Genomic DNA, 27068 nt, shown 5'->3' on the forward strand with positions numbered 1-27068 from the left:
GTACATGCCTGCTGTTTTATCAAAAACATATTGAAAAGGCGCAATATCTATCCTCTGCTGAGCGGCGATTGATATCTATAAAATACCGTACAAACGGAGCCACAAGTACACAAAGGGGCACCATTCGATATTAATCCTCTGTTCAGCGATTATTTCCTTATGAAGGACTATCCTACTCATGGATTTTCAATCTTATAAGGCACATCTTTTACTCGATTTTATCCTCTGACCAGTGGCCACTATTATATGAAAAACTGTTTATGAAAGACTTTATGAACATTTTTATCTTGGTATTTTTTCACGGTATCCATCACTTTCTACATAGTGGTGATTACCTATTATTCTACATTTTTTACATTTTTATTACTATTTATTAAAAAGGACTTATATACAATTTTAATATTTTCTCATATATATTTTTTTGCTCATTTTATTTTTTGGATAGTAAAATATGGGTGAGCACTCTAGCACTTGGACTTATTTTAAAATTTTATTAAATCAATTAATACATGTATGATTGTGAAACAATTAAGATAAATAAAACATCAAAAATACTGTTGCCAATGAATTATATTAGGATTTAACACTTTGCATATATAGTCCTTTCAATATCTCAGCAGTGCAAACCACCAAGGTGGTGGTGATTGAACGCAGATCTACTGGAAAAAGTGTAGTATGGATATAGCTTTATCCCATATACACTGCGTGCAGAATTATTAGGCAAATGAGTATTTTGACCACATCATCCTCTTTATGCATGTTGTCTTACTCCAAGCTGTATAGGCTCAAAAGCCTACTACCAATTAAGCATATTAGGTGATGTGCATCTCTGTAATGAGAAGGGGTGTGGTCTAATGACATCAACACCCTATATTAGGTGTGCATAATTATTAGGCAACTTCCTTTCCTTTGGCAAAATGGGTCAAAAGAAGGACTTGACAGGCTCAGAAAAGTCAAAAATAGTGAGATATCTTGCAGAGGGATGCAGCACTCTTAAAATTGCAAAGCTTCTGAAGCGTGATCATCGAACAATCAAGCGTTTCATTCAAAATAGTCAACAGGGTCGCAAGAAGCGTGTGGAAAAACCAAGGCACAAAATAACTGCCCATGAACTGAGAAAAGTCAAGCGTGCAGCTGCCAAGATGCCACTTGCCACCAGTTTGGCCATATTTCAGAGCTGCAACATCACTGGAGTGCCCAAAAGCACAAGGTGTGCAATACTCAGAGACATGGCCAAGGTAAGAAAGGCTGAAAGACGACCACCACTGAACAAGACACACAAGCTGAAACGTCAAGACTGGGCCAAGAAAAATCTCAAGACTGATTTTTCTAAGTTTTTATGGACTGATGAAATGAGAGTGAGTCTTGATGGGCCAGATGGATGGGCCCGTGGCTGGATTGGTAAAGGGCAGAGAGCTCCAGTCCGACTCAGACGCCAGCAAGGTGGAGGTGGAGTACTGGTTTGGGCTGGTATCATCAAAGATGAGCTTGTGGGGCCTTTTCGGGTTGAGGATGGAGTCAAGCTCAACTCCCAGTCCTACTGCCAGTTTCTGGAAGACACCTTCTTCAAGCAGTGGTACAGGAAGAAGTCTGCATCCTTCAAGAAAAACATGATTTTCATGCAGGACAATGCTCCATCACACGCGTCCAAGTACTCCACAGCGTGGCTGGCAAGAAAGGGTATAAAAGAAGAAAATCTAATGACATGGCCTCCTTGTTCACCTGATCTGAACCCCATTGAGAACCTGTGGTCCATCATCAAATGTGAGATTTACAAGGAGGGAAAACAGTACACCTCTCTGAACAGTGTCTGGGAGGCTGTGGTTGCTGCTGCACGCAATGTTGATGGTGAACAGATCAAAACACTGACAGAATCCATGGATGGCAGGCTTTTGAGTGTCCTTGCAAAGAAAGGTGGCTATATTGGTCACTGATTTGTTTTTGTTTGGTTTTTGAATGTCAGAAATGTATATTTGTGAATGTTGAGATGTTATATTGGTTTCACTGGTAAAAATAAATAATTGAAATGGGTATATATTTGTTTTTTGTTAAGTTTCCTAATAATTATGCACAGTAATAGTCACCTGCACACACAGATATCCCCCTAAAATAGCTAAAACTAAAAACAAACTAAAAACTACTTCCAAAAATATTCAGCTTTGATATTAATGAGTTTTTTGGGTTCATTGAGAACATGGTTGTTGTTCAATAATAAAATTAATCCTCAAAAATACAACTTGCCTAATAATTCTGCACTCCCTGTATAAATCCTGTATCACAAGCATGTAAATCTCCATTGTATCTCCAAGTATAATTGGGGTAATAAATGTGTCTCTTCCACAAAGTTTTCAAAAGACTATTCAAAGGAGTGAGTCTCCAACGTGATTTCAGGCTTAATAGCCGTAGATATTTATCACTTCGTTGGTGGGTCAATGCTTTTGGGAAGGATTAGCTCTTACCTTCCTTCTTATCCGAACGACAGTCGAGCGGTGCAGGTTGGTTTCAGCGTCTCGCTTCCGGCTTCTCTCGCCGGCTCTCCCGAACTATCGCGGGATTTGGAGCGGGACTTAGTTGGTACGTGCCTGTTACCGTTCCGGCTGGAATACAGAAACTAACTCTTTGGTCCGTGTTAATCTGTTCCAATGGACTTCGCTCTGTCTTACAGCTGCAATATTCGTAGCGTGGCCACGCTAATAATAACGGAGGTACTTCTTGCAGTTGTCCAGCCTGCAGGTGTCCAATTTTAAAATAAGTCCAAGTGCTAGAGTGCTCACCCATATTTTACTATCCATTTGCTATATCTGACTAGAGGGTGGGTGTCCCTCCAATTTGGGTTAGTAGCACCTGACTCTATAGTCCGTCTGAAGTGAGCCACCATATTATATATCATTTTATTTTTTCTCTGTCACGAGGGTATCGAGAACCGTGCCTGACTCCGTTATACCCGGGGTCAGGAAGTCGCAGCGGTTGGCTGCACGCTCTATTTAAGATAGGGCTGTTTTCCTTATGGTAGCTTTCTGGGTTTGCTTTGCAAACCCTTTTGGCTCACTCAGGGATCCGTAGCTCCTTATCCTCAGCTGTTCCTTGTCCAGCACTCCCAAAACTCCTTATATTCCTCTCTCACACTTCTCTGGTTGCCAGAGATAGAGCTTCCTGCCTGGACATCTATTCTGACCTTCTGGAGCTGTGTTGCTGCGTTCTCTGGTAGTTGGTCCAGAACGCTACCCTCCGGATCCCTGTTGGACCTTTTTGGTCTATTGTGGTCGCCCACCTGGGTGTATGTGTTTGTCTGTTTTGTCTGTCCTCTCCCTGGTGTTTCCCTCTTAGTGATAGTGGTGCGGACTAGCGATCCCACTGGCCCGTTCACTATCTAGGGCTCATATTAGGGAAAGCCAGGGTTTAGGCACGTGATCGCCGCACGGGTGAGGAACCCGTCTAGGGACGTCAGGGCAGTCAGGTGCCAGCTGCAAGGTGAGTTAGGGGTCACCACCTTTCCCTCTCCCTTGGGCAGGGCTTTCCCTGTTTTCCTCCCTGTGCGTGACGTCGGTCATTACATTCTCATTTTATTATACAATATCCATCTATCAGATCTCACAACCACTAGAATATAAATAAATTAATAGATTGTACACAAATTAGAGTGTGCCTGCTTATCCTTTTCCTTTCTGTAATGTCCTATTATTGCCCTCAAATTACGTTCTGTGGCTTCATTCAAGTCAACGGGTCCGCAAAAAAAATGGAAAAAGCCATACGGTTGTGTGAAAGAGGTCTTGCAAGCACACCGCTCCCGCTGGCCACTGCACATCTTCCTGTAACCGCAGCTGTCTGATGACAGTGTGGTCACAGTGATCTGCGGCGGCACGGGCCGCCTGGAGATCGCGATGCAACCCAGCGCTTTTATACGTCAGGTTACAGAAAAAGGCCTACCGTCATGGCGTATAAAGTCATGCGGCAGTAGGAAAGTGGTTACAGTATCACTCAACATAAATAAGGCACAAAAGTGTTCTAATCTGTAATGTTGACCTACCTTTTACTCCTCATCTGAAAGAGGTACTTCCATTAAATGTCTGAAAATTTGAAAAAAAGGTGCCATATTTTTATGCCACAAAACTAGCGTAGAAAATGTCACAAATGTTCCTCATATTGTTTGTAAAATGTTTTCTCTGGTAAGAAATAACTTTCATAACTAGAAGAGGAAGACTCCAGTTTCTATGCACCTGAAGACTCCTAACTGGCACATTGTACCAACAGCTAAATGTGCTAAATAAAATCTGATAACAACCTTTCTTTAATCAGCGATTTTTAACTATTTTTAAAATGATGAATAGTGTTTCTAATTTAGATATATATTACTGATATAAAAAATTGACTTCATGCTACTGAATAGTTCTTACACCTTTGCACTTAATGTGATTTAACAATTCATGTTATAAATACGATTGCTCTTTTCTAGGTGAAGACTGGGTGAAATGTCTGCACGTTCTCAATGTGGGAAACATTTTGAAAATGAATCATACCTTTATATGCAGAAGGAAATTCATAAGGATGAAAGGTCATTTCCATGTTCAGAATGTGAGAAAACTTTTATTACAAAAGTAGATCTTGTTGAACATCAGAGAATTCACACAGGAGATAAGTCATTTCCATGTCCAGAATGTGGGAAGAGATTTAAGCTTAAGAAACATATTGTGATACATATGGAAACTCACACAGGAGAGAAGCCAAATTGCTGTTCAAAATGTGGAAAACTATTTTCTAAAAAATCACATCTTGTTCAACATCTCAGAATCCACACAGGAGATAAGCCATTTTCATGTGCAGAATGTGGGAAGTGTTTTAGTCGCAAATCAAATCTTAATGTACATCTGAGAACTCACACAGGAGAGAAACCATTTTTATGTCCTGAATGTGGGAGACGGTTTACTATGAAATCACATATTGATATACATCTGAGAACTCACACAGGAGAGAAGCCATATTCATGTCCTAAATGTGAGAAGTGTTTTAGTGAGAAATCACATCTTGTTAAACATCAAAGAAGTCACACAGGAGAAAGGCCATTTTCATGTCCTGAATGTGAGAAGTGTTTTACTATGAAATCAAATCTTATTGAACATCAGAAAACTCACACAGGAGAGAAGCCATATTCATGTCCTGAATGTGGGAAATGTTTTTATGTGAAATCACATCTTAATCGACATCAGAGAACTCACACAGGAGAGAAGCAATATTCATGTCCTGAATGTGGAAAATGTTTTAATCAGAAATCACATCTTGATAAACATCAGATAACTCACACAGGAGAGAAACCATTTCCATGTCCTGAATGTGGAAAATGTTTTTATTATAAATCAAATCTTGATCAACATCAGAGAATTCACACAGGTGAAAAGCCATATTCCTGTTCTGAATGTGATAAGTGTTTTATTGAGAAATCAAATCTGGTTCAACATCTCAGAATCCACACAGGAGAGAAGCCATTTTCATGTGCAGAATGTGGGAAGTATTTTAGTCACAAATCACATCTTAATGTACATCTGAGAAGTCACACAGGAGAGAAACCATTTTCATGTCCTGAATGTGGGAAACGGTTTACTATGAAATCACATATTGATATACATCTGAGAACTCACACAGGAGAGAAGCCATATTCATGTCCTGAATGTGATAAGTGTTTTAGTGATAAATCACATCTTGTTAAACATCAGAGAAGTCACATATGAGAGAAAACATATTCATGTCCTGAATGTGAGAAGTGTTTTACTGAGAAATCAAGTCTAGCTAAACATCAGAGAATTTACAAAGGAGAGAAGCCATTTTCATGTCCTGAATGTGAGAAGTGTTTTTTACTGAGAAATCAAGAGTAACTAGACATCAGAGTATTCACACAGGAGAGTAGCAAGTTTCATGTCTCGAATGTGAGAAATGTTTTAATCAGAAAACAAGTCCTATGAAACATCAGAGAAATCACACAGGAGACTGATAAATAGAATGTGGGAAATAATTTAGTAGAATGGAGTGGCTCACTACTGTTAGCGGATGGTACGGTGTTGCAAACTAAAATTGAGGACACCCGACCTCAATGTGTGAGATATATATAAAAGTAGTAGAAGTGAGCACTCACTCTATTGCAATTACTCAGATTTAATGATTCAAAATTAATAAAATACAATCCAATTGGTATGCATACCAATTGGATTGTATTTTATTAATTTTGAATCATTAAATCTGAGTAATTGCCATAGAGTGAGTGCTCACTTCTACTACTTTTAGAATGTGGGAAATGTTTTAGGCTAGGGCTACACGACGACATTTTGTCACACCTATGTCGCATGACAATTTTTATAATGATTGTCTATGGTTTCGAACTGCACCATGCGACATGCTGCGACTGTGACATGACAGTTGGAAAAAAACTATCCAAAAAGGATTTTTCTGCGACTGTTGCTTTGCAGTCGCAGCATGTTCGATGTCTCATTTCGCAGTGCGACACCGTAGACTATTATCAATGTCTATCATCAATGTCGCGCGACACATGTTGCAGTGTGGTGCGACTTATTGTCACCGTGTAGCCCTAGCCTTAATCGTAAAAAAAATCTTGTGAATCATCTAAGAATTAATGGGTAAGAATCAATATGTCTAACGTCTAAAAAAATAGCCATATATTAAATGACACAGGAGAGAACTTACGTTAGCTTCATTGTATGATCTCCTATCTCAGGCTGTGTTCTGATTTTCTACTTTTTCTTTCAACTTCTTTTTTGTTTTATTGACTTTCTAAAAATTTACATATAAGGATTCCAGTTCATCTTCCATAAATAATAATTAGTTTTTAAATTGCTTCACCTTGTCTAATTGTATCTTATTTTCTTATTCGGCCTGTTCCAGCTTTTCTGGTAAGGAAAACAACAGCTATTCTATTATAGCTTTAGCGAAAGCAGAAAAATCTAAAGTAGGGTGTGTATTGGTTTCTTTCGCCTCCATCTCCAGAATGTTCAACATACAGGGCACATGACGAGAAGATCTCTCAGCTGATGTTTTTACTGCTTTAACTGTAACAAAAATTACTAGTGTAAACATGTAATTAAAACTGCAGTTCACAAAAATCCACTAAAAATCTATCTGTAAAACGCATATGTAATTTGCATATGTATCAAATCGGTTTTTATACACAATAAAAGCACACAGAGCTATGGGGACTGGGTATTGCGGATGTGCTAGCGGCCATCTAGCAACCCATGTCCTCAGCTCTATACCCAAAGTCCCGGTGACAGGTTCTCTTTAAGGTAGTTTAATCAGCAGTGTTTTATCTAATTATTCATTTTCTAAAGCATGTTGTTGGTGTTTTGAAATGTCATGGCAAAAAATAACTTTTACCAAGAACTTTGGCTACAAGATAATAAAAAAAGGGGAACTTATACTACATTTTTTGTGATGCTTTCACTAATTTGCACTGTGTTTTTTTGAGTTCAGGGTATTGTTTCTAGAATGTACAGATGTGTCCACATTTAACTACTCACTTATCTCAACATATCATGTTATGTTTGTCACAAAATGTCTTCCTCAACCAATTCCAAAATTGTAGCTAAATTAGTTAAATTGCAATACAGCTGCTCGGGCAGCAGGTGGCGCATTGTGTCACTAGCTTACAGTGTATACCTGAACATTGGATCAAGATCTTGTAAAGTTTTACGAATTTTACAACTGTAAAATTATGGTAGGCTTACATCACATTTTTGGTCTTATGTTTAATGTTTCCAAAAATACACATGTTAAATAGATCGCTCTCAGATGGCTGCTAATTTTTTTTACTAGCGTTTATGGCGAAAAAAGATAGGAAGGGGCTCATAGGGTAATAAGTTCAATAACAAATGTATGAAAATAGAACATCAATGGTTGTGCTCACCGTATAGTGTTGTGCATACGTAGGCACAACACTCGTGAGGACAGGGGGTCGGTGTAGCCGGTATCTTCTCAGTCCTCGTAGGTGGAGTGGCCAATACTACAGAGGAATGATATGTAACACAATGGGAAAAGTTTTGTGCACTAAAATAGTACACCAAATGATACCTTCTGGCGCAAAGACACGACCTCAGTAGATAAATAAAGGGTCTTTATTGATGAGTGACAACGCGTTTCGGAGTCAGTACACTCCTTTTTCAAGTCTAAAAATATCACAAATTTTGAGTTTTTTTTGTACAGAAGTAAATAGAATGTATACACACATAGTTATTATATTAAAGATAAAAATAAATGTATACATAAAAATCTGTGCACACACAAAAGTAAAAAAATACATGGTTGGGAGAGATTAATATTGTCCACGCATGTATAGAGATATATCATAAATCATAAATCGGAAATTAAATAATAGTATAAATATATACATGTGTATATGAGAGAATACATGAAAGCACATATACACATGACGTATACACACATATACGTGACCACACATAAAATAACATATAAAATTAGAACCACTATTGGTAATATAAAGTAGACTAAAATACCATGAGTATAATGATATATACTAATATTGATGGTCATCATAATATAAACAATACCATAAGTATAATAATTTATACCCTTAATGATAATCATCGTAATGTTAACATTAACACCAATAGTGATAATAATGCCGCCATATATTCATAAATTCACATACTGTCAATTTGAGTGTCACAACCTGGTCAATAGTAGTGGAAAAAATGGCTGCTCCATTTGCAAATACATATCCATTGTATAATGTTAGAAGGAAACACTATAGAGACCAAAACATTTTTTTTAAAAGTTGACGGTAATAGCTATTTAGATTACCAGAGTTCCCATCACAAAAAATGGAAAAATAATATTCCATTTAGTCAGTTCAAGCGCATACGCAGAAATTGCACCAAGGATGAAGATTTTAGAAACCAAAGCCAAATAATCAAAAGAAGATTTCAAAAGAAAGGGTACCCTAGGGAAATTATAGACGCAGCCTATCAGCGAGCCCAGGAGCACACCCAAATAGAGTGTCTTACATCATGTACAACTAGACCAGATGACCTAAAGGCCACCGAAAATTTTAAATCCACTTTCATCACGACATACAGTATTAATCATAATACTCTGCGAAATACCCTTAATAAACACTGGCATATCTTACAGGCGGATCCCTTTTTAAAAAACAAAAACCTCAAATAGCATTCAGGAGGGCTCAAACGCTTAAAAACATTATCGCTCCAAGCCGGCTATGGGACTGAAAAAAGAATACAACAAATCTTACCACTTTTTTCCCCCAATTACTCGGAAGCTACAAATGTGGGCATTGCCGTTGCAAATGTTGCCTGAATATCTCCTCGGATCTCAAAATTTTCAAGTAATTCTACAGGAGAGCAATTTGAGATAAAATCTTTTTTTTAAATTGCTCCTCGAGCTATGTCATTTACCTATTAGAATGTACATGCGGACTACAATACATAGGCCGCACTACTCAAACATTGAGGGAAAGGATCAACAAACACCGCTGGAATATAACAAATGGTTTTACCAAACATGGTGTATCCAGGCATTTCCTCCAAGTCCATAATAAAGACCCGACAAACCTTTCTATAACTCCAATTGAACAAATTCCAGCTACCCACTCAAACCGGTTTCAGAAACTGAGACAGAAAGAAATGTTTTGGATTTTTAAGATGCAAACCATAGAACCTTATGGTCTAAACGAATCAATGGAGAGCAATTGTTTCTGACCAGTCCTCTCTCAACTACTGGTCCCTGGCTATGCCCTTTTTCTCACCAGCTCACTCCCGTATCAGTCACCACTTCATTGCAATTCACACTGTCTATGGCCCTCACCATCACCATACAACATGTTCCCTCGATCATTTGTCCCCACTGCCACGTGCCATCTATTCAATTTGCCTACATCTCTTGTCGATATTTACCCTTCACAAAGTTCCTTCCCCCCTCCCCCCCATCAATATATCACAGCCCTCCCGCCACCACAGTCCTCCCCCCACTACTCATATTGGCCCATTCACCCACCTACCTGCTCCATCTCATTGGTTCATCCTCTGATCTGTCTCTTTTTGCAGCTTCCTTTCTCTTCTCCATTTATTCTCCCCCTTCCCTCCCTCTACCTGCCACCACTTTACCTATTCATTATCCACTCTCTCCCACTTCAATTGTCTTTACACCATCAGTCCTTGGGTGTATAATCTAATTATATCACTCTTATTCCCTATCATCATGGTCATATCTGCCCAATTTTCCCTGCCATACAATCAAGCCATCCCTTTAGTTTCCATTTTTCCCCCCACACCATTCCCCATCAATCTGTCTCACTATCCAGTTATCACCATGCCCGGCAGTCTCCCTGTGAGCGTACGCTATCCAGGGAGCCTGTACTGAACATAGCGCTCGGCGCATGCGCTGTTTACAATGACAGCTCCGGTCCGACGTACCGAGCAGCTGTCAATCCCAGTCTCCGCCCCCTTTCCTTCCTGCTCTTCTAAGCGCGCTTTCCAGCAGGCGTGCAAGGCTGCGCTTTAAGCCCCAGCACGGACCCACAGGTACCACCAGCAGTCATATTTCTTTATATCTCCTTATTTATTCATGTTAGCCTTGTAATTTTCACATTATGTCACCACATCAGCAAGTGCTCTGGGCCCACATCCCTGTTATGTCACTCCACCAGTATATTTTATATTTTATTTTTTATTTGGGTTCACGCTATCGATATATATTCCCCATGAATTTATTTCTTTATTTCTCCTAAAACCCCAGCTTGTATGAGACCAGTCTTTATAATTGGTATATATGTTCACATATTCAAGTGTCTTGATTATGCAACTATTTAATTCCCTGATCTGCTATATATGGTTTTATTATTTATTTATTTTTTATACATATATACAATACCCCCTTCTCCTATTCCATCTACACCCCACTCGACACTCGAGCCTTTTCCTGGACTTAGATACACTAACTCCATGTCTTGATATGAGATATATGTATGAATATTACCTAAGAAGTGGAATAACAATAACACCCCCCACCAAACTTTCCTATCCCAATAAGTAGATTGTCATTTATATCGTTTTATTAGCCACAAATAATGAGTTGCCCCAATGACTTGTCTGTATATTTTAGTAACAGGATTTGCATTTTAACTATTTATGTATTATCATAATGTTTTAACAGATCTGATTTTCTATTTTATAATTGTAATATGTGAGGAGGATAGTATGCATATACAACATTGAGCACTATATAAGAAAGACTATCAATAAGGATTCCAGTCCGGATTTTGGATATGAACCACCAGTAAAGTTGATTGACAGGCATCTGCCTATAAAAGAGAAGCATTAAAGCTCACTACTGATATCCACTGAGGAAGGGGTTGTCCCCGAAACGCGTTTGGTCCCAGCAAGTGAGCTTAATCAACTGATGTGCACGCAAAGGACACTTGACCAATAACGACAGGCCTGTCTAGGAATTGCCTCAGCCCGACCAGGACCTCCGGCAAGCATAACCAGCTGACCGGTAAGGAACGCCTCTTCCGCATCACGTGAGACGCTGCGCCGACGCTTGCTTCACCACCACGCGGGACGCCGTGTGAAGGGTGAGGAGGAGCAGGGCAGAGGAGAACGCCGTGAAGCGGGAGGCCGGCAAGAGACGACCGACTACTGGGAGGCGGGCGAGTGGCACATCGAGAGTCTGGTAAGAGACATTTACTTGTAGCTCCGGACTAAACAATACATAGCCGTCTGGCTGATACACCTAGCGCAGCTCAACTGAGCAGCAAGGTTGAATTGACTGTATGGTGATATCGGAACACAACAGGAATAAGATACACAAAGCTGTATGGACTGCTCTCATCAACTGATTACACTATTGCACCTTAAATGAGAATTGTATTATTATGCTATATATTGAATAGCCCTTCCAGAGAAATATAGTGCTGCAAATCTAAGGACTTACTTCCCTTGAATCTAAGGAGGAGTTGTGTATAGTGGATTAATTTTAGAATTGTATTTTATGATTAATTGAAGTGTTTTATGGTTGGGTAACAGTTTACCATTTTAATTAATTATAGTGAGGATAATAAATATCGAATCTTATAATATACAGACTGTGTGTGATCCCGTATGTAGAGAGTGCCCCTCTTATTTCCATACAAATATTCTCTCTCTATATAGGCCTGGGGTGAGGCCTCTAGAGGTGAGCACCTCTTATCCAAAACCGATTGGTGGGTGTAGCCGCTGTTTGCTACTTTATATATATTTTTCACTTCACCCATATCAGCTGTTAGCTCCCCACAAATCGGCTATGGACATTTGGGAACACATAAAAGAAAAATACAACAAAATTGATACATTTGTCTTCAGTGTTGAAGGTGAACCACAGATAGAACCTGAAGTGAAAATAGAGGAAGTCTTCAGGGAACTGGACAAATTAGTCCAGCGTCTGTTACGTAATAAATGGGAGATCAAATCTCTGAATCAATTTTTGGAAAAAGGGATTATTCCCAAAGGATTATGTCTTACAAAGACCCCTGCGTCAGATCTATCTGAGGAGAATTTTGACAGAGAATGGAATTCTTTCTTGAGAGCCCAGTCTGAAGTATTAATAACAATGATTATAAAAAGAAGATCTCAGATTGCTGAGGACTTAACACTGAAAATTGAAACTCTCAGGAAAGAAGTAGATTCTCTTCCAAACACAGAAAATGTAGATAGGTGGCGGGAAAAAATTTGTAAAAATTTAGACACAACAGAAAAGGAAATAATGTATAAAAAATCGAGAAAATTACACAATTTAAATAGGAAAATCAATGAGGGAGGGGAAGCACACAACAGAAATGTTGCAAGCACAGGGAATATACAGGAGAATAGCTCACATATAGGACAACACAATATTATCACTTCTAATCGTTATGAGGCACTAGAATCACCACGTTTTTTAGATCAGACCCCACCCCATCACAAAACAAGGACGAAACGGGCTCACACCCCAGCCCTGTCACCGGGATTAGTAAGGGATCACAATCACAGGAGACCGACGTTCCAGCACGACTACAATTTGAGGGAACGCCCACTAGAACACACACACAACAAAATGAGATACCCCACACAGGGACACGAATCCCAACACAGGAGGCACACGGGATATCATCACTCACCTCAGCGGATACATTTCAACGATCAAAGACACGAAGGGGGCGACATTCAAATAAGAGAAAACAAGACAACTCAGTACAGACAGCGACGAACATAGTGAATATCAGTGGTAAAACACTGACTGACACCCAGACGAGACTTTTGAACAAAGGCCTTAAATTCGCACCGACTAATGTACTTGATAAATTCTCAACCTATATAGGGGTTGAGAAATTTGTTAGGCATCTGTGTCTAAAGAAATATTTTTTAAAAAATCCCATAGTGTCAAATGGCAAACAGGGTGAGGGCACAGAAAGATATGCACATACGAGTTTGAAGGGTAGATCAAAAAAATACCCAATACAAGAAATTAGTGAGCATATGGCAACGTTCAGGAAAAATGTTGAACGGGATTTAAGACACGTTAAAAGTCGGAAAATCAATAATAATGTCACTGGAGATGAGATTAGGGCAATTCAACAACTACAGACAAATGAAGAGATTACCATCAGACCAGCCGACAAAGGTGGTGCGGTGGTAATTCTAAATACAGAGGATTATTTACAGGAGTGTAGGAGGCAACTTAGTGATATGGGGACATATGAGAAATTAAAAGGAGACCCAACAGAGAGATTCTATGATGAACTAAGGGACTACTGTGAGGAGGGGATGGATGCGGGATATCTATTGGAACAGGAGGTTAGGTTTATAACTGAAACAGAGAAAAGGATACCCATGTTCTATTGTGTCCCCAAGATCCATAAAAATCTGGAGTCCCCACCTGGGCGACCAATAGTGTCCGGAATCAATTCCATTTCATGCAATTTGTCACAATATATAGACAAATGGCTGCAACCATACGTGAAAATGACACCATCATATATTCGTGACACCACGGATGTAGTGAAGACACTTGAGGAAATGGAATGGAAAGAGGGATGGATCTTGGGGACACTGGACGTGGGTTCACTATATACAGTGATTGACCATAGTGCGGGAATTGACGCCCTTGACAAACAACTCTCCAGGAATGGTAACATACATAGAGACCAACTGTCGTACCTACTGAGGGGAGTCCGTTATATCCTCTCACACAACTATTTTGCCTTTGAGCGAGAATTTTACCTCCAGCGAACGGGTACCGCTATGGGCACCAGATTCGCCCCCAGCTATGCCAATTTGTTTCTGGCACAATGGGAATTGGAAACCATCCAGCCCAGGCTGGGGGCGGGTCTGGTGCTATGGCGTCGATTCATAGACGACATTCTGTTTGTCTGGGAGGACACAAGAGAGGAGTTGGATTGTTTCCTAAAACAGATGAATGAGAATGATAGGAATTTAGTATTTTCCCCAATTGTGAGTTCTAAGGAAGTGGAGTTCTTAGATCTTGACATTAAAGTTGATGGGAATAGATTGACCTGCAGTACCCACTTTAAACCAGTTTCCAAAAATAGCTTTATTAGGTTTTCAAGCTGCCACCTACCACGGTGGCTAACTAATATACCCACAAGTCAGTTTAGAAGACTAAAGCGAAACTGCACAGTGGAAGAAAAATTTGAACAGGAAGCTGAATTGTTAAAGAATCGACTGATAGAAAGGGAATATCCACTAAAAGTTATTGATGGGTCCCTTGAAAAAGTGAGGAAAATGGAGAGGAAAGAGTTCTTCTCAAATAAGAAGGTCACTGCAGATGACGATACTCCTAAACTCATCCTACCATTCAATTCCCAATACCGCACTGTAGAAAAAATTGTCAAAAGGCACTGGAACCACCTGCTAAAGGATAAAACGATAGGACCCCATCTCCGTGACACTCCAAGTATAGTATACACCAAAGCCACAAATTTAGCGGGAAAAGTGGCGCCGACAGTTAAGAACCCCATAATGAAAAAGGGGGGAGGGAATTGGTTGTCCACAAAAGGGTTTTTTAGATGTGGGAGATGTGCCAACTGCAAAATTACTAAGTTCCCAAGAAAGAGAGAAAAGATACAGTCCACCATCAATTCATTTACTTTAAATATTAGGGACTGCCTCACCTGTGATACAATGGATGTGATATACCTGCTGCAATGCGGATGTAATAAGCAGTACATAGGGAGGACAAAGAGGACTCTCAAAAAGAGAGTATCGGAACATATAGCCAATATAAAAAAGGGCTATGAGGCACACTCCCTCTCCAAACATTTTAAATTGGTACATGGCTGTGACCCCTCAGGATTAATGTTTACAGCCATTGAGAAAGTTAAGAGACCCTGGAGAGGGGGAAACCATATCGCACATATGTCCAGACAGGAGTCGAGACGTATTTTTGAATTTGAAACTATGATGCCGGGAGGTTTGAATGCTGAGTTGGAGCTATTTGGCTTTTTGTGAGGGGGGGGGGGGGGCCTGTTGGGGATGGGACATCGGAGTATGGTCTTGTTATTGACACCCCGATCTCCTCTCCCTGCATGCCCCCTTCTCCTATTCCATCTACACCCCACTCGACACTCGAGCCTTTTCCTGGACTTAGATACACTAACTCCATGTCTTGATATGAGATATATGTATGAATATTACCTAAGAAGTGGAATAACAATAACACCCCCCACCAAACTTTCCTATCCCAATAAGTAGATTGTCATTTATATCGTTTTATTAGCCACAAATAATGAGTTGCCCCAATGACTTGTCTGTATATTTTAGTAACAGGATTTGCATTTTAACTATTTATGTATTATCATAATGTTTTAACAGATCTGATTTTCTATTTTATAATTGTAATATGTGAGGAGGATAGTATGCATATACAACATTGAGCACTATATAAGAAAGACTATCAATAAGGATTCCAGTCCGGATTTTGGATATGAACCACCAGTAAAGTTGATTGACAGGCATCTGCCTATAAAAGAGAAGCATTAAAGCTCACTACTGATATCCACTGAGGAAGGGGTTGTCCCCGAAACGCGTTTGGTCCCAGCAAGTGAGCTTAATCAACTGATGTGCACGCAAAGGACACTTGACCAATAACGACAGGCCTGTCTAGGAATTGCCTCAGCCCGACCAGGACCTCCGGCAAGCATAACCAGCTGACCGGTAAGGAACGCCTCTTCCGCATCACGTGAGACGCTGCGCCGACGCTTGCTTCACCACCACGCGGGACGCCGTGTGAAGGGTGAGGAGGAGCAGGGCAGAGGAGAACGCCGTGAAGCGGGAGGCCGGCAAGAGACGACCGACTACTGGGAGGCGGGCGAGTGGCACATCGAGAGTCTGGTAAGAGACATTTACTTGTAGCTCCGGACTAAACAATACATAGCCGTCTGGCTGATACACCTAGCGCAGCTCAACTGAGCAGCAAGGTTGAATTGACTGTATGGTGATATCGGAACACAACAGGAATAAGATACACAAAGCTGTATGGACTGCGCTCATCAACTGATTACACTATTGCACCTTAAATGAGAATTGTATTATTATGCTATATATTGAATAGCCCTTCCAGAGAAATATAGTGCTGCAAATCTAAGGACTTACTTCCCTTGAATCTAAGGAGGAGTTGTGTATAGTGGATTAATTTTAGAATTGTATTTTATGATTAATTGAAGTGTTTTATGGTTGGGTAACAGTTTACCATTTTAATTAATTATAGTGAGGATAATAAATATCGAATCTTATAATATACAGACTGTGTGTGATCCCGTATGTAGAGAGTGCCCCTCTTATTTCCATACAAATATATACAGTACAGGCCAAAAGTTTGGACACACCTTCTCATTCAAAGAGTTTTCTTTATTTTCAGGACTATGAAAATTGTAGATTCACACTGAAGGCATCAAAACTGAATTAACACATGTGGAATTATATACATAACAAACAAGTGTGAAACAACTGAAAATATGTCATATTCTAGGTTCTTCAAAGTAGCCACCTTTTGCTTTGATTACTGCTTTGCACACTCTTGGCATTCTCTTGATGAGCTTCAAGAGGTAGTCCCCTGAAATGGTTTTCACTTCACAGGTATGCCCTGTCAGGTTTAATAAGTGGGATTTCTTGCCTTATAAATGGGTTTGGGACCATCAGTTGCGTTGAGGAGTAGTCAGGTGGATGCACAGCTGATAGTCCTACTGAATAGACTGTTAGAATTTGTATTATGGCAAGAAAAAAGCAGCTAAGTAAAGAAAAACGAGTGTCCATCATTACTTTAAGAAATGAAGGTCAGTCAGTCACCCGAAAAATTGGAAAAACTTTGAAAGTAAGGGCTATTTGACCATGAAGGAGAGTGATGGGTTGCTGCGCCAGATGACCTGGCCTCCACAGTCACCGGACCTGAACCCAATCGAGATGGTTTGGGGTGAGCTGGACCGCAGAGTGAAGGCAAAAGGGCCAACAAGTGCAAAGCATCTCTGGGAACTCATTCAAGACTGTTGGAAGACCATTTCAGGGGACTACCTCTTGAAGCTCATCAAGAGAATGCCAAGAGTGTGCAAAGCAGTAATGAAAGCAAAAGGTGGCTACTTTGAAGAACCTAGAATATGACATATTTTCAGTTGTTTCACACTTGTTTGTTATGTATATAATTCCACATGTGTTAATTCATAGTTTTGATGCCTTCATAGTCATGAAAATAAAGAAAACTTTTGGTCTGTACTGTATATTTTATCTATTATTCATTATTTATTATTTTTTATATATATATATCTTTTTATATATATTTTTTATACTTTATACAATATATCTATACATTTTTATACATTGATAGAATCATGTGAAAGCTGTCCATATATATATATATAGTTTTATATGATTATATATTTTTATATTTTTTCCTTACCTATGAAGCTGCGAGATTCTGGATTTATTTATTTAACTAATCACTCATACATACCGTGTTTCCCTGAAAATAAGGCATCCCCCAGAAAATAAGACCTCCCCGATAATAAGACATCCCCCGAAAATAAGGCATCCCCGATAATAAAACATCCCCCGAAAATAAGGACTCCTCTTTAATAAAGCCACCCCAGAATATAAGGCCCTTGAAGCTACGGTACCGTAAAGCGTCTGACTCCTCTGGACCCTACAGGCGCCGCCACACAGCTCACTGATTGGCCGCAGCGCAGGCGGTGCGAGGTCTCTTTAAATCAGAGAGACCGTGCTGCCACCAGGACAAGCTGCCGCCTTCTTCCGCCCGCTGGTCGCTCTGTCCTGACGGAGTCTGGCTGACTCACAACTTGGCTGGCACGGACACACAGGGGTGACAGGTGGGAGGGGGGGAAATATATGATGGAAGGTGGGGGATGTCTGGTGAAGGTGGGCGGGGGGGAGAGACTAAATACAGTAATCCACTGTCCACTGGCACAGGGGAGGGGGATCATTTAAAATGACATAGGGGGATCAGAGGGGGGAATCAAAATGACACAGTAGGATCAGAAGGGGGTACTAAAATGGTACTGTAATCCCCCCCTCTGATTCTCCTGTGCCATTTTGATTCCCCCTTCAGAACCCCCTGTGTCATTTTAAGTGACCCCCCTCCCCACCCTGATACCCCTGTGCCATTCTTCTTCATGGAAAAATAAGACATCCCTGAAAATAAGACCTAGCAAATCTTTGGGATCAAAAATTAATATAAGACACTGTCTTATTTTCAGGGAAACAGGGTATATGCACTAAGCTAATGAGTTTCTCCATCCACTATGGTCCTCTGTGTTGGCCAGTGCCCCCTTCTAACATTAAACAATGGATATGTATTTGCAAATGGAGCAGCCATTTTTTCCACTACTATTGACCAGGTTGTGACACTCAAATTGACAGTATGTGAATTTGTGAATATATGGCGGCATTATTATCATTGGTGTTAATGTTAACATTACGATGATTATCATTAAGGGTATAAATTATTATACTTATGGTATTGTTTATATTATGATGAACATCAATATTAGTATATATCATTATACTCATGGTATTTTAGTCTACTTTATATTACCAATAGTGGTTCGAATTTTATATGTTATTTTATGTGTGGTCATGTATGTATACATCATGTGTATATGTGCTATTATGTATTCTCTCATATACACATGTATATATTTATACTATTATTTAATTTCCGTCCTCATTTATGATTTATGATATATCTCTATACATGCGTAGACAATATTAATCTCTCCCAACCACGTATTTTTTGACTTTTGTGTGTGCACAGATTTTTATGTATACATTTATCTTTAATATAATAACTATGTGTGTATACATTCTATTTACTTCTGTACAAAAAAAAACCCCTCCAAATTTGTGATTTTTTTTAGACTTGAAAAAGGAGTGTACTGACTCCGAAACGCGTTGTCACTCATCAATAAAGACCCTTTATTTATCTACTGAGGTCGTATCTTTGCGCCAGAAGGTATCATTTGGTGTACTATTTTAGTGCACAAAACTTTTCCCATTGAATTTTTTTTACTATGCAATGTAAAAAAGTCACCCATTCTTAATCTGTTTTCATGCACCACTTGTGATAAACACTTCTGAGCAAGCTGCGCTAAATAGCTTGCAATTGTTTGGCCGCTGCAGATCTCATGTCTAACATGTGCGCAGCCTAAAAATATCTGTGACATACAGTGTACTTTTTCCATAGACGATGTCTGCTGCGGACAGTTACATTACCTGTGCTACATCTCCTTTATAACTTTTGCCCATCCTAAATATAAGTGACATTAATTCAGTGTAATTTTTTATTAGGGGGTGGTGACAGCGACATTACTTACGCTATACCTCCCGTTTATCGTGTGCACATCCTAAAAATATGTGACATTCTGTGTACTTTATTTGCGCATACACTTACAAAACCTGCGCTACTGTACATATGACATACTTGCAAGCATATATACCATTTAATATGTGGAAGGCAGTAAGGGACGGGAAAAGTGTCCGTGTTGCTGATGGTGCACGCAGAGGCCGTGGTCCTGGGCACTGTGAAACTGTGCCTGCTGCCAGAGCACAAGAAACACACTCATCCACGATACCTAGCTTCATGTCCCAGTTTTCAGGCGGTGCAGGACACCACCCTCGAAGTCAGATCAGTGCGACCAAGTGGTCGATTGGATTGCAGCAGATAATGCTTCCAGTCGGTTAAGCACCACTCTGTCTTCCACAAAGTCCAGTCTCAGTAGCCAAGAGTCTGGTCAACAGAATCCTCACCCTGATACTCCTTCCACCCGCCATGAAGAGTATTGGCAAACAAGTGATCCCACACTCGGATATACCAAGGAGCTCTTTTCATCGCCATTCCTTAATTTGGGCCTCTTGCCAAGCCCGCTTGTAGAGGGACATGAGACTATCTTGTGCCCTGATTCCCAAACTCTGGAGCATCCACAGTCAGAAGAAGATGACGGTGGGGAACGGCAATTAGTGTTTCACAAGGTGGATGATGGTGATGAGACACAGTTGCCAGTAAGTCAACCGCAATTACAGGGAGTGCAGAATTATTAGGCAAATGAGTATTTTGACCACATCATCCTCTTTATGCATGTTGTCTTACTCCAAGCTGTATAGGCTCGAAAGCCTACTACCAATTAAGCATATTAGGTGATGTGCATCTCTGTAATGAGAAGGGGTGTGGTCTAATGACATCAACACCCTATATCAGGTGTGCATAATTATTAGGCAACTTCCTTTCCTTTGGCAAAATGGGTCAAAAGAAGGACTTGACAGGCTCAGAAAAGTCAAAAATAGTGACATATCTTGCAGAGGGATGCAGCACTCTTAAAATTGCAAAGCTTCTGAAGCGTGATCATCGAACAATCAAGCGTTTTATTCAAAATAGTCAACAGGGTCGCAAGAAGCGTGTGGAAAAACCAAGGTGCAAAATAACTGCCCATGAACTGAGAAAAGTCAAGCGTGCAGCTGCCAAGATGCCACTTGCCACCAGTTTGGCCATATTTTAGAGCTGCAACATCACTGGAGTGCCCAAAAGCACAAGGTGTGCAATACTCAGAGACATGGCCAAGGTAAGAAAGGCTGAAAGACGACCACCACTGAACAAGACACACAAGCTGAAACGTCAAGACTGGGCCAAGAAAAATCTCAAGACTGATTTTTCTAAGGTTTTATGGACTGATGAAATGAGAGTGAGTCTTGATGGGCCAGATGGATGGGCCCGTGGCTGGATTGGTAAAGGGCAGAGAGCTCCAGTCCGACTCAGACGCCAGCAAGGTGGAGGTGGAGTACTGGTTTGGGCTGGTATCATCAAAGATGAGCTTGTGGGGCCTTTTCGGGTTGAGGATGGAGTCAAGCTCAACTCCTAGTCCTACTGCCAGTTTCTGGAAGACACCTTCTTCAAGCAGTGGTACAGGAAGAAGTCTGCATCCTTCAAGAAAAACATGATTTTCATGCAGGACAATGCTCCATCACACGCGTCCAAGTACTCCACAGCGTGGCTGGCAAGAAAGGATATAAAAGAAGAAAATCTAATGACATTGCCTCCTTGTTCACCTGATCTGAACCCCATTGAGAACCTGTGGTCCATCATCAAATGTGAGATTTACAAGGAGGGAAAACAGTACACCTCTCTGAACAGTGTCTGGGAGGCTGTGGTTGCTGCTGCACGCAATGTTGATGGTGAACAGATCAAAACACTGACAGAATCCATGGATGGCAGGCTTTTGAGTGTCCTTGCAATGAAAGGTGGCTATATTGGTCACTGATTTGTTTTTGTTTTGTTTTTGAATGTCAGAAATGTATATTTGTGAATGTTGAGATGTTATATTGGTTTCACTGGTAAAAATAAATAATTGAAATGGGTATATATTTGTTTTTTGTTAAGTTGCCTAATAATTATGCACAGTAATAGTCACCTGCACACACAGATATCCCCCTAAAATAGCTTAAACTAAAAACAAACTTAAAACTACTTCCAAAAATATTCAGCTTTGATATTAATGAGTTTTTTGGGTTCATTGAGAACATGGTTGTTGTTCAATAATAAAATTAATCCTCAAAAATACAACTTGCCTAATAATTCTGCACTCCCTGTAGTGTCTCAAGAGGTTCATGATGAGGATGAGACACAGTTGTCAATAACTGAGGTTGTTGTTAGGTCAACAATTCAGGAGGATGACCAGAGTGAGGAAGTGGAAGAGGAGGTGCTGGCCGATGAAGTCACTGACCCAACCTGGGAAGGTGGCAAGCCAAGCGAGGACAGCAGTACAGTGGGGGAGGGATCTACAGCACCGCAACAGGCTGGAAGAGGCAGTCGGGTGGCAAAAGGGAGAAGGTGGGCCACACCAAACAGGCCTGCAACTGTTCCCCAGAGTACCCCCTTGCGGCAATCTCCCATTCCAAGGGGTAGGTGTTCTGCAGTCTGGCACTTTTTTTGAGGAAAGTGCGGACGATAAAAGAATTGTCATTTGCAATCTGTGCAGTACCAAAAGGAGCAGGGGCGTGAACACTAGCAACCTCACCACCACTAGCATGATCCGCCACATGGCATAAAAGCACCCTAATAGGTGGGCCGAAATGCCTGGGTGCACAACCAGTGTCTACGAGTCACACCACTGCCTCATCTTCCCCTGAGTTACGTGCTGGCCAATCCCCCGTACAAGACGCAGGCCTGGATGCCTCCTGCCATGCACCTAGACCTTGGCAGGCACCATCAGCTAGCACATCCACTTCTGTATCCCAGGGCAGCCTACAGATGTCTATATCCCAGGCCTTTGAACGAATGCGCAAATACCCAGACACCCACCCACCCACAGACCATAGCAATAAATGCGAACCTTTCAAAATTGCTGGACCTGGAAATTTTGCCATTTAGGCTTGTGGACACTGAGGCTTTCTGCAGCCTGATGGTACTCTGTCCATAGCTGCCAATATTTTTCACAGTGTGCAGTCCCAGCCTAACACCAGCATGTGCCCGTAACATCACCCGTGCCCTGACCAACGCAGTTATTGGGAAGGTCCACTTAATGACTGATAGATGGACAATCGCTTTTGGCCATGGACCCTACATTTCCCTGACAGCACACTGGGTGAACGTTGAGGAGGCAGGGAGCGAGTCGTACACTGTGATGGCACAGGTGCAACTGACACCAAGGATTGCGAACTATACTTCCATACGGGTTTCCGCCACCACCTACGTTAGTGGCTGCAATTTCCCCTTCTCCTCCTCCACCACTTCCACCTCTGAATTATCATCTTGCAGCACCAGTCAGCTATCAGTCAGTAGCTGGAAGCAGTGTTGCACGGCAGTGGGGAAGTGGCAACAGGATGTGCTTAAACTGATATGCTTAGGTGACAAACAGCACACCACCGCAGAGCTGTGGCAGGGGATAAGGGACCATACTGAGCTAGGGTTCTTGCCACTCAACCTACCACCAGGCATGGTTGTGTCTGATAATGGCCGTAACTTGGTGGCGGCTTTGGCGCTCGGCAAGCTCACACACATACCATGCCTAGCCCACGTGTTCAACTTAGTGGTTCAGCGGTTTCTCAAAACCTACCCCTATTTTCCTGAGCTACTGGTCAAGGTGTGCCGCTTGTGTGCCAATTTCCGTAATTCATCGACAGGAGTCATCCTCCTGATGAGGACAGCGAAGTCTTGTCTGTTGGAACTCTGGCACACATGGCTGACTTTATGTTAGGCTGCCTTTCCCGTGAGCCTTGCGTTATACGCATTTTGGCCAACACCAATTATTGGTTGTTCACCCTTCTTGACCCCCACAACAAAGAGAACTTCTCATCTCTCATTTCTGTGGTGAAGAGGACGAGCAAAATGGTGCAATACCATAAGGTCCTTGTGGAAAAATTGTTCCAAAAATTTACAGCTTACAACGCTGGCTGCAGAGTACGTAGAGTAGTTCCTTGACCAACCCAGGATGGGAGACAAGGGGAACATACAGCAGTTCCAACAGAGGCAGGGCAACACTCTCCAAGGCCTGTAACAGTTTTATGACACCCCGCCAGCACTTCAACCTGATGCGCGGCCTAGTGTCACAAGGAGAGAAAGATTTTCGAAGATGGTGAAGGAGTACATAGCAGACCGTGTCAGCGTCCTCAGTGATCCCTGTGTGCCTTACAACTATTGGGTGTTCAAGCTGGACATGTGGCACGAACTGTCGCTCTACGCCTTGGAGGTGCTGGCCTGCCCCGCTGCCAGCGTTTTGTCAGAGCGTGTATTTTGCGCTGCTGGGGGCATAATAACTGATAAGCGCATCCGCCTGTCAACTGAAAATGCTGACAGGTTGACTCTTATCAAAATGAACAAGGCCTGGATTGATAATGACTTCTCTACTCCACCAGAGGAAGGCGGCTGAACATAAAGGCACTCTAAATGTGGCTTTTATGGTGTATTGAATACACTGTATTCCCATGCACCCCTTCCACCACAAAAAAGGGTAAATGGTTCAATCTTCCTTTTCTTGTTCCCCTCCTCCTCCATCATATCAACATGCTTTTTAGGCTGCCCTCACTTCTAATGTTTTAGAGGGTCACCCGCAGGCCCTTAACCTTAATGTTTTAGATGGTCAGCTCGGCAGCAGGCCCTCGCCCACAAAATATTTTAGATGGTCAGCTCGGCAGCAGGCCCTCGCCCACAACATTTTTTAGATGGTCAGCTCAGCAGCAAGCCCTCGCCCATAATTTTTTCCATGGTAAGATCAGCCGCAGGCCCTCGCCCCTAATGTTTTAGATGGTCAGCTCAGCAGCAGGCCCTCGCCCCTAATGTTTTAAATGGTCAGCTTAGCAGCAGGCCCTCGCCCCTAATGTTTTAGATGGTCAGCTCAGCAGCAGGCCCTCTCCCATAATGTTTTAGATGGCCAGCTCAGCAGCAGGCCCTCACCCATAATGTTTTATATGGTCAGCTCAGCAGCAGGCACTCTCCCCTAATGTTTTAGAGGGTCAGCTCAGGAGCAGGCCCTCACCCCTAATGTTTTAGATGGTCAGACCAGCAGCAAGCCCTCGCCCCTAATGTGTTAGAGGGTCACCAGCAGGCCCTTGCTCCTCATGTTTTTGAGGGTCACCAGCAGGCCCTTGCTCCTAATGTTTTTGAGGGTCACCAGCAGGCCATCAATCATAATTTTTCAAGGGTGTGTATGATGCCCTCTTTTATTTGTAATAAAGGGTGTATTGGAGTGCTGGTTCCTTGTAATTTTTGACAGCCCTTTCCCTTTGTGCATAGGCTTTATGAGTGTAGGAGTCCCAATACCTGAACAATTTTACCACAATGTGAATGAGGCCCTCCTTTATGTGATTTACAGGTTGTATCAGATTGCCTCTTTCTTGTAATTTTTGGCAGCACTTGCACTTTATATACAAGTAAATATACAGGAAAGAATGTTTCCTAAAATTTTTTTAGCTTCGGTTTGGTGTGTATTATTGTCAGTATGTAAAAGTGGCGTACTACTCGGACAACATCTTTCCCAGCAGCGACCTGGGAGTCCAAGATGCATCCAGACATCCTGCTGTTCCCGAACCATTTCAGTGGTGCTTCCATCAATTTCTGACCTTTTACTATGAACCAGGCACCCTCCCCTCTTCAGAGCAGGGGGTGCCTGGTTTAATGCTCGGGTTCTCCCATTGACTTGTATTGTGCTCGGGTGCTCGGTAGGGAACCCAAGCATCCCGAGGTGTTCTACTCGAGCACCAGAGCACTTTGGTGCTTGACCAACACTAGTGCAGAATCAATAGCAAAAATGGAAATATTTTTCTCTAATGCACTCGGTAACGGACGAACTGAGTATCAATCAGGTTCACCTCTGCCCCGCTGTCGATAAACACCTCAATCACCACAGTTTTTTACTTTAGTGCCACCTCAGCAGTCAGGAAAAATCAGGTACTACCAGTCAAAGATAAATGCACATTTTCTGACTCTCCTCTCACCCCTCCAAGAGTCAGATGGGAATTAAATGTCCCCTTTTTTTTACGCTGAATGTATGGAAATACTCCGATAAAATTTCCCTCCTGTCTGCAGAAAAAACATACTCCCTTCTTACGACCAGTACGTCTAAAAGTGGATCCAGGAGTAGCTCCCCCTAACTGCATGGGTTCATCCTTAAACTCAGAAGTATCTTCACCCAAAGTGTCAGAGGAGGACAATACATCAAGTGATATATGTACTGAGAGTGGGGGCCCCTAGATCTCTCTCTAGGGTGTCTATCAATATGTATGTCAAGAGATATAGCAGCCTCCAGTGACACAGGAGATTCATGAAAGGCCAAAGCGTCCTTCAGCCTCCCTGATAACCCCTGACAAAACTGGCTACAGAGAGCTGGATCATTCCACTCAGTATTCGTAGCCCACCTACTAAACTCAGAGCAATAAATCTCAGCAGAACGATCTCCCTGATGAAGGCAACACAGCTTGGTTTCGGCCAGGGATGTCTAATCTGGATTGTCATAACTAAGACCTAAAGCTTCGAAAAATTAATCCACCGACCGGATCTCAGTTTCTCTGGTCGGTGGATTAATTTTTCGAAGCTTTGGGTCTAATCTATGACGATCGGGATCGGACATCCATGGCCTAAACCAAGCTGTGTTGCCTTCGTCAGGGAATTCGTTCAGCAGAGAAAAAGCCCATGAATGCGCATCCCCTTAAACAATGAAATAACCACACCAACTCACTGTTTCTCATCCCCGGATGAGTGTGGACATAGCCTAAAATACAGTTTACATGCCTCCCTAAACAAAATTAAATTATCATGTCCCCCAGAGAATCTGTTCGGGAGGGCTCCAGATAGGCCTGGTCACCACCACCACCACCACCAGGACCCACAGCCTGTGGTCTCTGAATCTGTGAGATGGTCGTGCGGATGTCAGCTACTTCCAAAGACAGCCCTTGCTACTGTCCTTCCAGTACAGCAATTGGATCCATCGTTGCACTTAAACAAACAAAATAAAATACCGGTTTTGGTGGTTTATAATGTCACACTCTACCGTGGGAGGGAAACCCCAC

At 41.7% G+C, this 27068-nt stretch overlaps 1 protein-coding gene across 1 annotated transcript; it reads left to right on the top strand.

Moving 5' to 3' along the window:
* Positions 1 to 4469: 4469 nt before the first annotated feature.
* Positions 4470 to 5645, top strand: LOC120993593 (gastrula zinc finger protein XlCGF17.1-like; the record flags this gene model as incomplete). The annotated part of the gene is made up of 1 exon (XM_040422068.1): positions 4470 to 5645. A coding segment is annotated over exon 1 (1176 nt), but the record flags the coding sequence as incomplete, so codon positions are not given.
* Between the last annotated feature and the right edge of the window lie 21423 nt (positions 5646 to 27068).

This window comes from Bufo bufo, chromosome 3, assembly GCF_905171765.1.
Source record: "Bufo bufo chromosome 3, aBufBuf1.1, whole genome shotgun sequence".
NCBI lineage: Eukaryota > Metazoa > Chordata > Amphibia > Anura > Bufonidae > Bufo > Bufo bufo.